Raw genomic sequence first — 15,676 nt, 5'->3', positions numbered from 1 at the left:
ACGTGTGCGCACAAACACACACACATACACACCAGTCGATTAACAAAACAGGACAACCTTATTTTTAAACTTTCCTCCAAAACTTTATTGTGATCTAGTTATTCTAGTCCTGTTTCATTTATGCAATCTTTTACAATGACACATCAATACAAGGAAGATTAATAACAAGGAGCTGCCCAGCACACTATGCTATAATTAAGACAATTAGACCTATTATAGATTTTGCGTATAGAGGAGGATTGTACAAAATAATTGGACTGGTTTCTTGTTGATGTCACCTGGGAGTTTCCATATATATACACAAATATATGCCTATTGCAAGCTGTATCTGCTAGATCTTCAGTAGAGCAAGGCTCCACCAGTGACAAAGTGACGTGCAGTAAGGTAAGTTCTTCGACAGGTTTTCTCTTTTTTCTTTTACTGGATGAAAACATGCCTAGTTATTTTGGTTTTGTTACACTGTGTAAAGTGGAAGCATGAACTCTGTTTAAAATATAGGTTATCATACTTCCTATTTGCACAAAGAGTGGTGGAAAAAACTATAGCAGCCTTTAGTATAGATTTTTTGCATATGAGTGCTTCTCTTGCATCCTTCCACATCAGTAGTGAGTTGTAGACGTGCATTTCATACCAAATCGATTTTTCCCGAACATTTGATTTTCGGAGATTTGGATATATACAAATCTCTAAATGGACATAGTATTGAATGTAAACGAATCTGAAAAAAAGTTATAATAAAATTAAGGAATGTATTCTTTTAATTTGTTTCATTCAGATGACGTCACATGATTTGAGAATAGTTCAGGCCCATGGGGAAATAAATGTAATTTTCAAATTTGTTTGATAATTCAAGTAAATTTGTGATTTAAATTGAACTTGTAATTGTCACAGTCAGTCAGTTCAGTTCCACAGTCAAATACAATTCTTAGGTGTGAAAAATTGGGGCCACCTTCCAATTCCTAATTCTTCCAATTAACAAACTAGCTTCAAAATCAACCCGGACCAATGAGTATACGAAAGGAATCCTGAAAAGGAATCAGTTCAATATAACAAATATGACAAAACGAAATCTTCAGTGAACTAATTAATTTGAAACTAAACACAAGAGATATTCCAGCATGCACATGTCTTCTGTATTGTGTTCACTGCTCTGTGAATGTAACTAAGCACTGATTAAAATAGGATCTCAAATAATGTTTACAGTAACTAATGTTTTAGTACAGATTGAGGACCCGTGATGGAAAGTAATTGGATTTAAAAGGGTTCTGTCTTAATGCTTAAACATCATCAAAAATCCTGTTAGATGCACTCCTTATATGTCTCAGGGACACTGCAATGAATAGTGAGTTCCTTGCATTCAGTCCTGAGAAACTAGTGCAAGATATACCTTGGTAGAGCAAAAGCTGTCACATGAAGAACCTATTATGGCTATGACTAGTCATGCACTGTTGTTGTATATTTTATTATGATTTACTGCTAAGTACTAAACAAATGAACAATGTATGTCAAAATAAATTTTGTAATGAAAAGTTGAATGTATACATTAGGCGCAATCATATTTTTTAACTGGTACAATAAAGGTATTCATTTTCTGTCTTTCTAATTTTGATTCTAAACTTAAGACTACATAGAAATAAAATGTTTTCAAAGCATCCTTCTGATAGTAAGAAAAATGTTATCATTTGAAAGAAATGGACATATCATTTGAGTAATCATATATGTATAATTCCCTTCCAGCCAGTCATGCAGATCTTTGTGAAAACTCTTACTGGAAAGACCATCACCCTAGAGGTGGAAGCATCTGACAGTATTGAAAATGTGAAATGTAAGATCCAAGACAAAGAGGGCATCCCACCAGACCAGCAGAGATTGATCTTTGCCGGCAAGCAGCTTGAAGATGGTCGCACCCTTTCTGATTACAACATCCAGAAAGAATCCACCCTTCACCTTGTGCTCCGCCTTAGAGGTGGTATGCAGATCTTTGTGAAAACCCTCACAGGCAAAACCATTACCCTTGAGGTTGAGCCTAGTGACAGTATTGAAAATGTGAAATGTAAGATCCAAGACAAAGAGGGCATCCCACCAGACCAGCAGAGATTGATCTTTGCCGGCAAGCAGCTGGAAGATGGTCGCACCCTTTCTGACTACAACATCCAGAAAGAATCCACCCTTCACCTTGTGCTCCGTCTTAGAGGTGGTATGCAGATCTTTGTAAAAACCCTCACAGGCAAGACCATCACCCTTGAGGTTGAGCCTAGTGACAGTATTGAAAATGTGAAATGTAAGATCCAAGACAAAGAGGGCATCCCACCAGACCAGCAGAGATTGATCTTTGCTGGCAAGCAGCTGGAAGATGGTCGCACCCTTTCTGATTACAACATCCAGAAAGAATCCACCCTTCACCTTGTGCTTCGTCTGAGAGGTGGTATGCAGATCTTTGTGAAAACCCTCACAGGCAAGACCATCACCCTTGAGGTTGAGCCTAGTGACAGTATTGAAAATGTGAAATGTAAAATCCAAGACAAAGAGGGCATCCCACCAGACCAGCAAAGGTTGATCTTTGCCGGCAAGCAGCTGGAAGATGGTCGCACCCTTTCTGACTACAACATCCAGAAAGAATCTACCCTTCACCTTGTGCTCCGTCTTAGAGGTGGTATGCAGATCTTTGTAAAAACTCTCACAGGCAAGACCATCACCCTTGAGGTTGAGCCTAGTGACAGTATTGAAAATGTGAAATGTAAGATCCAAGACAAAGAGGGCATCCCACCAGACCAGCAGAGATTAATCTTTGCTGGCAAGCAGCTGGAAGATGGTCGCACCCTTTCTGACTACAACATCCAGAAAGAATCCACCCTTCACCTTGTGCTCCGTCTTAGAGGTGGTATGCAGATCTTTGTGAAAACCCTCACAGGCAAGACCATAACCCTTGAGGTTGAGTGCAGTGACAGTATTGAAAATGTGAAATGTAAAATCCAGGACAAAGAGGGTATCCCACCAGACCAGCAGAGATTAATCTTTGCTGGCAAGCAGCTGGAAGATGGCCGCACCCTTGCTGACTACAACATCCAGAAAGAATCTACCCTTCACCTTGTGCTTCGTCTGAGAGGTGGCACACAGAATTTATTAAATTAGATGTTCTTGTTCTAAATGTCCTAAATACCTTTGGTGTGAACAGTTGGGGGGGTTTTCTGAAAAAGTTGGTGGATGAAATAGTCTTCATTTTCAATAAAAATTTCCCTTAAAAGAACACCCTGTGCTGTATTACTTTGATGCTTTAAAAATAATATAATAACTATTAAACTGTCTTACAAAAATTACAAAAACTAAAATAAAAAGTAAAAGTAAAGTAAAAAAGCAAACAGATGCTACTCAATGGAGTTGATTTACTAAACCCAAATAGGCCCATTCAGTTTGCAAGGGAATTCTCCCTTAGCTTAGTGAATGTGGTGAAAATTAATTTTGGAAAGAATACTCAATCATTTGCAAAAAAAAAACACAGTATTTTTACTTGTACATGATTGGATGATGGAAGGTAGCAGAGGTTCACCTTATTCACCGAGCTAATGGAAAATTCCCCCGCAAAGTAAAAGTTCCCTTTCTAAGTGAAAAGCCTATTTGGCTTTAGTAAATAGGCCCCATTGAATGAAAAATGACAGAATTCTTCTTATGTAATGTCATCCAATCAACAGACTGAACTCCTGAACTGAGTTTGTTCTACAGTTAACCTCCTGTCTGACCCTACTCCTCCTCTAAATCATTTCCCCAGTACTTGTGGAACTTATGTACACATTGTTGAATTCACCGTGGAGTCAGAAAATCCTTCTTCAGGTACCTGGTAATATGGACACATCTGACTGGGTCCAAGTTCTAAAGGACTTAGATTTATAAAATGCGAGTAGATAGAAGGAAAGTGGGTGGGGATCAGGGGCGGACTGACCATTTGGAAACTCGGGCACTGCCCGAGGGCCCAGGGTCAGTAGGGGGCCCCATGAGATGCCCCTGGTACCTTTTTCATAGGCTTTTTTGAGTTTGGGCAAGGACACAGGGGCCCCATGATCCCCTATTGCCCGGGGGGGCCCATGAGTTGTCAGTCCGCCCCTGGTGGGGATATTTTTTATTATGCTGGGGAACAATTTTAAATGACAAAGCTGAGCCAAACAATATAATTACAATAACAATATGATTAAAGCGGAGTTTCAGTCGTTTTTGTGTTTATTAAAAGTCAGCAGCTACAAAAACTATAGCTGCTGACTTTTAATAAAGACACACTTACCTGTCCTGGGGTCCAGCGATGTATGCAAATGTGCAGTCCCTTCTCTCTTTTTGTCCTCCACGGCACTGGCATCTCTACTGTGGGCACCAGGCTGTGACAGCTTGCAGCGTCACAGCCTGGTGCCCACTGCGCATACGTGAGTCACGACGCACCACCTGATAGGTCCAGTAGTCTCCTGGGACCTGGGAAAGTTCCCAGGAGATTGTGAGAGCAAGGAGGGGGCCGAACTTCCAGCTCACTTTGCCGCGGCAAGCTGAGCCAGAAGTGGGAGCGGGTACCTGTCAAAATCAGGTACTCGCTCTCCCCCCCCCAAAAGGTGCCAAATATGGCAGTGGATGGGGGGAGGAGGCAAATAAGCGGAGCTTCCGCTTTTGAGTGGAACTCCACTTTAAGCCCCATAGGCAGGGCAAAACATGCCGGAGGAGTATAGCCAGGAGGAGTTCAGACTGAAGTCGTATCTCTCTATATAGTGGCTGGGTTCCAGTGTGAGGCAATTCCACCTTCTGTTTTCCAATCTGTTTCTACTAGCCTGGATGAGCTCTTTTGAACAACAGCACCTGATCTTTGCTTTGGACTGCAGGAGGAAGCTTTGCAGTGCTTTGAGCAGAGTGCAAGGGTTTTGCATATGGGTCACAATATAATGACTATTCTCTTATGTTTAAAGTTTATGATGTATGTTTATAGGCTAAAAGTCATGATTTCTACAACCTATAGGTCTGACACTACAGTGGACCTCCAGCACCAAATACATTTGAAATACAGAAAAAGGCATTCCCTATATCTAGATAAAAACTACCTGTCTCTAAACCAAAAGTACACCTCTCTTCCTCAGTGAACCTCCATTGCCCTAGTTTTGGTAGGGAGAGTGCTCTTCCCATTCTTTTTGACACTTTTCAAATAGTAGCCTTCAAGAATCTCACTGCCCCAGTCCTGAGATGACCTTCCCTTACCTGTTCAATAGATTAGGGCTTTTCAAACTTATCACTTACTGTACTTGCTGTAGAGTTTTTACAGATCTTAATAAACAAAACTGCAGGCCTCAGCACTTGTACCAAAGTACATGGGAATGTCTAATTGGCCCAGTTCCAGTGACATGAGGTACACAAATTAAGAGGTTGAAGAGACAGTGGTAGATTAATTGTACCTTAGATTTGGAATGCAGTGTTTAAACTTTTAATTGGACCCGATGCATCAGTATACTCTGCAAATTACATGTACGACTGTGGCAGACAACACTAAAATGATGCTTACAGGTAATGCATTTATGTATCATGTATGATCAATAGAAAACTATAAATGGGAATTAGCTTAAGGTTTGGTTCAAACATAAATTTGGACTAAACCTTGGCTATCTGAGTGTTCAGACGAATGCGCAAACATTTACCCATCTGGCAAGAGTTGAATGTCATGTATTGCAGAGGTATTACTACAGCCATTATACATGATAGAATCCCACTGTCAATGGTTGTGAAGGATGCCGGTGAGTGCAGACAGTGCCAAGTCCTTAACAACCTCTTATGTCAACTGGCCCATTCACTTACATGGCTAGGAATCCCAGCCATGTATGCTAAAGAGTGGGGAAAAACAACATGAATGGGGGTTCCCCCACTATTAATATTAGGGGTAACTGCATGCCAAAAAAGGCAAAGAATCACTCAAAAAATCAAGAAACAAAAGCACTTCCCATGCCATCAACATGGGGGGGGGGGGAATACGATGTTGATGAGGACAAGAGCTTCTTCCCCACAACTCTGGCCTGGAGGTTGTGGGGGTCTTTGGGTGGGAGGGGAGCATATTGGAATTTGGAAACAATCTTTGACAATAAGTGGGCACACACATACTGCCCTCGCATGTGCAATATATGGCCAAAACACCATGAGGATCCCCAAAACAATGTGCTATTAAAGGAGAAGTACAGTCAAAGCTCAAGTGCATACACTCCTATGATCCACTATCATCTTGTAGCAGGATAACGTAGGCTGACGTCTCTCAGCCAGTCCAGGGGAAAGATCCCAACTTTAAAGTCAGGATCCACCCAGATGTCTGGACCGACACCTGGCTCAGCTGCTCAGCAAGGCTGAACCACCCCCCAGTGAGCGTTGGAGGGGCAGAGCAGACAGCGGTGACTGACAGTCACCACTCTTTGCTCAGAGCGGCAGGGAGAATTGAGCAATCAGCGGTAGCTGATTACTCAGTTCTCCGCCTTAGAGCCAGCGGGGATACATGCAGAATCAGATCAATGTATCGCTCTAGGTAATATGATTTAAAAGCAAAACAAGAAAACATACTTCTATTTCAACATACTACAAATACCTGGGTCAATTATTCCCATTTTGAAATTGGGATGAGCTTAAGGTTTGATTTAGAAATTTGATTCAGATCAAACTTTTAAACCACTTTCTCTGGATCAGGTCAGTGATAATAAGTATCTGCAATTTCCACTGGTTTATAGTTAAAATGTTTACAAAAAAAATTATAGGAATAGAGACTATAGTCTGTCTTGTGTAGCCATAAATTGAACAATGTAACAGGAAAGGTAGGTATCAGACTGACCTCAAACAAAGGCAGACGACCAAACCCCAGTCTCTTAATGGGCCACCCGGTTCCCCAGAGATAAAAAGATTTCTCTTGGATCCCAAATAGTCAAAATGAACCAAAAACAGCCCAAAGTGAAAGGATAAGGTCTTAATAAGTACTGTCAGTGTAGTTTCAAGTACAAGCAATGGTCCCAAACGTCCCAAAATTAGTGGGATCAACTAGCTAAGAAGGAAAAGCTGCAAAACTCCTAGCATAAAAAATGGACCAGATAACACCCAACAATAAGTCCAAAGAGAGTCAGCAGGTGATATAATTGGTTTAAGTGACAGAGGCCCTGACAAAGTGCGTAGGCTGTTGGTATTGGAGCCATGCACCTCTTGGAGGGAGGTTGGGATGGAATAACCGGCAAACTTGTAGGTGAGGCCCGATGAATTTACCTGAGAATTGAGACAACACACTTGGATGCTTAAGCTTTTTTCATATTGTAGGAATTTAATGATCTGGATTGCCTAAAATGGGAGTAAGTGAGCCATAATAAGAGAAGAGTTGGAAAGTGACCATGGCCATCCTTCATATTTTAACTACTGATGGTAGGAAGAATGGTAAAGTCAATGGTTTAGGTTAGGAGGAAGGTGGCATCCATGGAATAGTGGGCAGAGGGATAGAGCAAATACCTTGTTATTAATACCCACAGTCTATGGTTGCTTGAAGCAAACCAGTCAAGGACATCTGCAAGGTGATTTGCTTTGTAGTGTAATGCAATGCAAAGTCAGAGCTGCTCCCTTGAACTACTTCTTCTTTACAAGAATTATGTGCCTAAGGCTGGCCATAGTCAGAGCGATTTCTTTCCTGCAACCACGGATTGCAGGAAAGATATTCGCTTGAATCCCGCATCAACACAGACAGTGTTGACAGGGGAATCCCTCCTTCAGAGCCATTGTGTTCTCCCGACGTGGGGGGAAGCCGCTAGCAATAATCGCTTATAAAATCTGGCAGGCTGGTTGTACCCAAGTTGATTGATTGATCGATCAGCTTGGGTACGTCCAGCCTGCCCATACATGGGTAAAATCTTGAACTGTCTATGGCCGGCGTAAGCCTAGGTTTTCTTCCACCCCCATTCTGCCACCCCCCTCCACATGCAGTAAGAGATCTTAAACAACAACTATCAGTGGTAGTGATCGTAGGTAGTAACACCAGTTAATAATATGCATATACTCAATAAAATCCAGTGCCTGTTAATTCATTTGTAAAGTTATTTGGAGCTGATGCTGAACAATAGTCACAACAGCAATAAGTAACAGCAATAGTAATCAACTGTGGAAACAGCACACGTATTAGCAGTAGAATATTCACAGTGTAACCATTAGAAATAATAGAATTTCTCTATTTACTTACCATGTATTATCACTAGATGGCACTTTAGCATAATGTTTTCTTACACAGCATAGAAGCACAGCTATTTGCCATTGCCTTATATTGGTACTGTTGAAAGCAGTATTAAACCTAAAACCAAAAATGTGCTATATTGCAGCTTACCATTTATAGGATGCGGTGGCTGCATTTGTTTTCTTTTTAGGCATTTCCCTCTTTTTTCACCTGATGATCTGGCTAGTAACAGACCTCCTGTATTAGAGTGCACTCAATCTGGATGAAGGAGCACAGGGGACACCTTTGGACAGTAGCTTAGTAAGTCTGGGGGGTGGGAAGTGTTTCATGTACTAGCAGATTTAAATACACTAACAAATTGAATCCAAACTCCAGCTAACACTTTAAAAGCAGTTATAGCATTTTTTTTTTTTACATTTTGGGACAAAGGTTTTACATAAATACATAAAAAATGATCATTGTAAGCACCCAGGGTAAATGCTTTGTCTCATCCCTGAGACTGATAGATCTGCAAGGAAGCTTGTTCTTTTGAAAAATATCAGACTTACTGGCTGGATCACCAGGTGAAAAAACAAGAAAGAAAGCTTCAAAAACTAAACTGAGGCAGCCATCACATCTAAGAATTGGAAAGCTGCTATATAATAAATGTTTGCTTTTTGGTTTAATACCCCCTCAACTTGTTAGAAGATTGAATGGTTCATTGGAGGTCTTAAACCGTTACATAAAATGCTGGTATTCTGTATTTGAAGTGCCACAGAAAAGCAGACACAGAAACACTACAGGGGAATACAATTCTTAAAAAAACATCTTGAACCAAAAAATATAATTTACTCCTTGTTGCTCTGGACTCCTCTTTGAAAGCTCAACCCCTGCTGACACCACAGTATACACTATACTGCCAAAAGTATTGGGACACCCCTCCAAATAATTGGATTCAGGTGTTCCAATCACCTCCATGGTCACAGGTGTATAAAACAAAGCCCCTAGGGATGCAGACTGCTTCTACAAACATTTGTGAAAGAATGGGTCGCTCTCAGGAGCTCAGTGAATTCAAGTGTGGTACCGTGATAGGTTGCCACCTGTGCAATAAATCCATCCGTGAAATTTCCTGGCTACTAAATATTCCACAGTCAACTGTTTGTGGTATTATAACAAAGTGGAAGCAACTGGGAACAACAGCAACTCAGTCACGAAGTGGTAGGCCACGTAAAATGACAGAGCGGGGTCAGTGCATGCTGAAGCACACAGTGCGCAGAAGTCGCCAACTGTCTGCAGAGCCAGTAGCTAAAGACCTCTAAACTTGGTGTGGCCTTCAGATTAGCACAACAGTGTGTAGAGAGCTTCATGGAATGGGTTTACATGGCCGAGCAGCTGCATCCAAGCCTTACATCACCAAGTGCAATGGAAAGGGTCAGATGCAGTGGTGTAAAGCATGCCGCCACTGGACTCTAGAGCAGTGGAGATGTGTTCTCTGGAGTGACGAATAATGCTTCTCTGTCTGGCAATCCAATGGATGTGTCTGAGTTTGGCAGTTGCCAGGATAACGGTAGTTGCCTGACTGCATTCTGCCAAGTGTAAAGTTTGGTGGAGGGCGGATTATGGTCTGGGGTTGTTTTTCAGGGGTTGGGCTTGGCCCCTTAGTTCCAGTGAAAGGAACTCTTAAGGCGTCAGCATACCAACACATTTTGTACAATTTCATGTTCCCAACATTGTGGGAACCGTTTGGGGTTGGCCCCTTCCTGTTCCAACATGACTGCGCACCAGTGCACAAAGCAAGGTCCATAAAGACATGGATGAGTGAGTTTGGGGTGGAGGAACATGACTGGCCTGCACAGAGTCCTGACCTCAACCCAATAGAACACCTTTGGGATGAATTAGAGCTGAGACTGCGAGCCAGGCCTTCACGTCTGACATCAGTGCCTGACCTCACAAATGCGTTTCTGGAAGAATGGTGAAACATTCCCATAGACACACTCCTAAACCTTGTGGACGGCCTTCGCAGAAAAGTTAAAGCTGTTATAGCTGCAAAGGGTGGGCCAACTCAATATTGAACCCTACAGACTAAGACTGGGAGGCCATTAAAGTTCACTTGCATGTAAAAGCAGGTGTACCAATACTTTTGGCACTATAGTGTATAAATCACCCCCAAAAAGTAGACTCACACACTGACTGGGATGACCTGGTAAACGATTTATAGCAACCTCAATGTAGCTTGGTTACACAACACACACAGTATTGGCATGTGCAGAATCAGTTACTACGTATAGCGTATATGCATCCACCCACATGCCAGCTCCTCTGGGAATTGTAGTTCTTTACTACACTGCTCCTTAGTAAAGTTCTGCAGTTCAGCATACAAGTTCCATGGAGCTGCTCAATAGAGTGTGAATGCCACCGTTCTGCAGGACACTGCCATCTTGTGTTTGTTTTAACATCCTGCATCCACACTTGTAGTAGGGTGTTACATAAGGCTTCACAGGATTCTAGAGACAAGAATCATTAGACTCTTGTGGCTAGGACAACAGGTGTATGTGAACAGTGGCGGCTGCTCTGTGCAAAGTAATGACAGGCTGAGAGGAGCTATAGCTGGTCACATATACTGTATCTGTACATGCAGTGGTTACCTGTGGTTATGGAAGAATGTCCAAGCTTGGATGCATTTCTCTGCATCAAGTGGCAACCATCTCTCCCTAACTGCAGGTAATTGCTGTTTGTGCATTTACCCATGGACAGCTTGCTCAACTTGTCATCCATTCACACTCCAGCACTCAGAACTCCTCCCCACCTGCAAGCCACTTGCTATGGGGGCACTCATGTATGCTCACTCAAAAAGACACACAAAGCAGAACTCGGCCCCACCTCCCACTCCCAATCACTGTCTCTGATTGACAGCAGTGGGAGCCAATGGCTCCTGCTGATGTATCTGAGCCAATGAGAAGTGAGAGAGCAGAAAAAGCCTTGGCTCTCCTGCACATCGCTGGATCGAGATTGGGCTCAGGTGAGTATTTAGGGGGGGCTGCAGGGGAAGCTGCATGCAGAAAGTTTTTTTCTTTACTGCATTCCCCTCTGCCTTTTCAACCACTTTAGAGATAATGGAAGAAGACTTTGTTTTAATGTATATTTGTAAAACATTATTTAAAATGGTAGTAAACCACCTACAAAAAACCCCCCCTGCAAGGTAAAGGCATAATGTGCTAGTATGTATCACATACTAGCACATTATGTAAACCTTGCCTTAAAATGAAGCTCTCCAGTGGTGTGCTGCCATCTTCACCGGTCCTCCTTCTGGGTTCACAAGCTCTGACTGGCTGAGCAGCGATAACGTCACTCCTGCGCACGCAGCAGGGCTCTAAAAAAATAATATCTCCTACACGGTGCATGCTTAGGAGGTATTCATTTTACTTGCAGAGAAGCTTTATTATAAGCTTACCTGTAGGTAAAAATGAACAAAGTGGCTTTACTACCACTTTACAGAAGGTCTGTTATTAAAAATTCAGCCATTATCAGGGTGACAGGTAAATACCATCCAATTCACTCAGTACCGCAACAAGCCTATCCCCAGGTCCTCAAGATTCATATTGCTGTATTTCATTGCTGCAATGCTGCAGGGATGATTCAAGATTTTATTTTTCTTTGAGCACAAAGCTCTTCTTCTTTATTTTACGGGGCATGTGCACTTTGGCTATATCTGTGAAGAGTACTTAAAGTGTGTTGGCACCAATTGTCTCACTGTAGTGTAGCAGCAGAGCTCCTGTTCTATGACTGGAGGACATATCTCACTAACTAAGAAAAAAACTTTCATTACTGGACCAGGTGGAGACGGTCATTATGCAAAGACAGCTGAAGGTGGAAAACCTTTAGGCTCCTTTCACACGGGGTGGACTCTGTCAAGCGAATCCACCTGCTCAGGGATCTGTCCACTGATACCCACTGCACAAGCAGAGCAGACACGGACAACACCTACTGTTTTCTATGGGGTGGTTGGATGTAAATGGACCACCTGTTCATTTACATCTGACTGTTATCAGATCCACTAGACCAGTGGTCTCCAAAATGCGGCCCGGGGGCTGGATGTGGCCCTTTGCTTGCCTTTATCCAGCCATCAGGTTACTTTTCCTCCCACTGATACAAGACACTATTCCTTTCTTCCCACCAACAATGGGACATAATTACTACTGATGTCAACAATGAGGCACTACTTCTCCCACTGACACAAAGGATGGGGCACTATTGTTCCCACTGACACCAACAATGGGGCACTATTTCCCCCCATTGACAACAACAATAGGACACTATTCCTCCCACTGACACCAATGATGGGGCACCATTCCTGCCACTGACACCAACGACGGTGCACTATTTCCAACAATTACACCAAAAATAGAAAACTATTCCTCAAACTTCCACCAATGATGGGGCACTATGCCTCTCACTGACACAACTGGGCACTATTCCTTCCGCTGAAACCAACAACTGCTTCCCACTTACAACAATTCCTTACCACTTACACCAATGAAGGGGCGCTATTCTTCCCCCTAATACCAAAGATGCATTGTTTACTCCCACTGATGCCAGGACAATTTCTACTCACAATGGCCACTGTCCGGCCCCTCGAAAGTCTGATGGACAGTAAACTGCACTAGACAGATGAGGAATGGATCCCCATCCGTCTGTTTTTGGTGGACCGGATCAGATGCAGGCAGGTGTAAACAGACACATATTCATTTACATCCACCTCCCGATAGAGAACAATGGGTAGTCCAATCGGCTCTACTTGAAAAAAAGACAGGCAGGCCCCATCAAAACCGCCAGTGTGAAAGGGCCCTTATTGATAGTGTAGGTGAGATATCTAGGCTTGCCATGTGATTGCTCGACAGAGTTTGCTTCTCCAGGGGGAAAAAAGGGTCAGGACCTTGTTCTCCCAGAGAAGCCCAGTACCTTGGTATATAGATAAGTTGTAGATATGTAGATAAGTTATACAGTCAGGTCCATGAATATTGGGACATCAACACAATTCTAAAATTTTTGGCTCTATACACCACCACAATGGATTTGAAATGAAACGAGCAAGATGTGCTTTAACTGCAGACTGTCAGCTTTAATATGAGAGTATTTCCATCCAAATCAGGTGAACGGTGTAGGAATTACAACAGTTTGCATATGTGCCTCCCACTTGTTAAGGGACCAAAAGTAATGGGACAATTGGCTTCTCAGCTGTTCCATGGCCAGGTGTGTGTTATTCCCTCATTATCCCAATTACAATGAGCAGATAAAAGGTCCAGAGATCATTTCAAGTGTGCTATTTGCATTTGGAATCTGTTGCTGTCAACTCTCAAGATGAGATCCAAAGAGCTGTCACTATCAGTGAAGCAAGCCATCATTAGGCTGAAAAAACAAAACAAACCCATCAGAGAGATAGCAAAAACATTAGGCGTGGCCAAAACAACTGTTTGGAACATTCTTAAAAAGAAGGAACGCACCGGTGAGCTCAGCAATACCAAAAGACCCAGAAGACCACAGAAAACAACTGTGGTGGATGACCGAAGAATTATTTCCCTGGTGAAGAAAACACCCTTCACAGCAGTTGGCCAGATCAAGAACACTCTCCAGGAGGTAGCTGTATTGGCCAGATCAAGAACACTCTCCAGGAGGTAGGTGTATGTGTGTCAAAGTCAACAATTAAGAGAAGACTTTACCAGAGTGAATACAGAGGGTTCACCACAAGATGTAAACCATTGCTGAGCCTCAAAAACAGGAAGGCCAGATTAGAGTTTGCCAAACGACATCTAAAAAAGCCTTCACAGTTCTGGAACAACATCCTATGGACAGATGAGACCAAGATCAACTTGTACCAGAGTGATGGGAAGAGAAGAGTATGGAGAAGGAAAGGAACTGCTCATGATCCTAAGCATACCACCTCATCAGTGAAGCATGGTGGTGGTAGTGTCATGGCGTGGGCATATATGGCTGCCAATGGAACTGGTTCTCTTGTATTTATTGATGATGTGACTGCTGACAAAAGCAGCAGGATGAATTCTGAAGTGTTTTGAGCAATATTATCTGCTCATATTCAGCCAAATGCTTCAGAACTCATTGGACGCCGCTTCACAGTGCAGATGGACAATGACCCAAAGCATACTGCAAAAGCAACCAAAGAGTTTTTTAAGGGAAAGAAGTGGAATGTTATGCAATGGCCAAGTCAATCACCTGACCTGAATCCGATTGAGCATGTATTTCACTTGCTGAAGACAAAACTGAAGGGAAAATGCCTCAAGAACAAGCAGGAACTGAAGACAGTTGCAGGAGAGGCCTGGCAGAGCATCACCAGGGATGAAACCCAGCATCTGGTGATGTCTATGCGTTCCAGACTTCAGGCTGTAATTGACTGCAAAAGATTTGCAACCAAGTATTAAAAAGTGAAAGTTTGACTTATGATTATTATTCTGTCCCATTACTTTTGGTCCCTTAACAAGTGGGAGGTACATATGCGAACTGTTGTAATTCCTACACCGTTCACCTGATTTGGATGTAAATACCCTCAAATTAAAGCTGACAGTCTGCAGTTAAAGCACATCTAGTTCGTTTCATTTCAAATCCATTGTGGTGGTGTATAGAGCCAAAAATGTTAGAATTGTGTGGATGTCCCAATATTTATGGACCTGACTGTATCTTCAGCTGATGAAATTACATTAGTTGGTGATGTCAAAAGCAACAACATTTAACCACTTCCCGGCCCATGTATATAAATGGCCGGATGGTAGCAGTGCAGGGGCGGGAGGCCGTTTAAAAGCGTCCTCCCGCTTCCCTGCCGGTGCACGCTCCCTGTGAGCACGCGGCACCACGATCTGGTGCCCGCTGTGTCCTCCGGAACACTGATCGTTGTACGGGACCTCTGTGTGAGGTCCCGATCATGTGATCACTGATTGGCCAATCAGTGATCACATGAAGAGTAGTAAGCAAGATGTCACTTCTGACATCATTGCTTACTACGAGTGAAATCTGTGAATGATTTCCGGATGGTAGCAGTGCAGGGGCGGGAGGCCGTTTAAAAGCGTCCTCCCGCTTCCCTGCCGGTGCACGCTCCCTGTGAGCACGCGGCACCACGATCTGGTGCCCGCTGTGTCCTCCGGAACACTGATCGTTGTACGGGACCTCTGTGTGAGGTCCCGATCATGTGATCACTGATTGGCCAATCAGTGATCACATGAAGAGTAGTAAGCAAGATGTCACTTCTGACATCATTGCTTACTACGAGTGAAATCTGTGAATGATCACAGAGGTCACATGGTAAAAGGCTATTCACAACAGCCTTGTACCATGTGACAAGCTGTGACCAATCACAGCTCACACAGTATTTCTCAATGGCTGCAAGAATGTAGCCAGAGAGAAGGAGAAATGATTGCTTTTACAGCCTTTATAGGTGTAAAAAACAATCAGTGTAGAAAAAAAAAAATCTTCATCACCCCCCACAAGTAGTAC

The 15,676-nt window shown here is 42.9% G+C and overlaps 1 protein-coding gene across 1 annotated transcript; it reads left to right on the top strand.

The window, feature by feature from the left end:
- Positions 1-287: 287 nt before the first annotated feature.
- LOC149449196 (polyubiquitin-like) lies at positions 288-3,247 on the top strand. Its single transcript, XM_089693686.1, has 2 exons — positions 288-384; positions 1,738-3,247. The coding sequence occupies exon 2, from the start codon at positions 1,744-1,746 to the stop codon at positions 3,130-3,132; it is 1,389 nt and encodes a 462-aa protein (XP_089549812.1). The 5' UTR covers positions 288-384; positions 1,738-1,743; the 3' UTR covers positions 3,133-3,247.
- Positions 3,248-15,676: the final 12,429 nt, after the last annotated feature.

Source organism: Staurois parvus, unplaced genomic scaffold (assembly GCF_062004578.1).
Source record: "Staurois parvus isolate SC_StPar_1 unplaced genomic scaffold, SC_StPar_1.0 ptg000635l, whole genome shotgun sequence".
NCBI classification, from domain to species: domain Eukaryota; kingdom Metazoa; phylum Chordata; class Amphibia; order Anura; family Ranidae; genus Staurois; species Staurois parvus.
This window is presented reverse-complemented; position numbering and strand designations above follow the sequence as displayed.

Bases quoted from the DNA above. Each gene is read 5' to 3' on its own strand.
- LOC149449196 (XM_089693686.1), top strand. From the start codon at position 1,744: ATGCAGATCTTTGTGAAAACTCTTACTGGAAAGACCATCACCCTAGAG.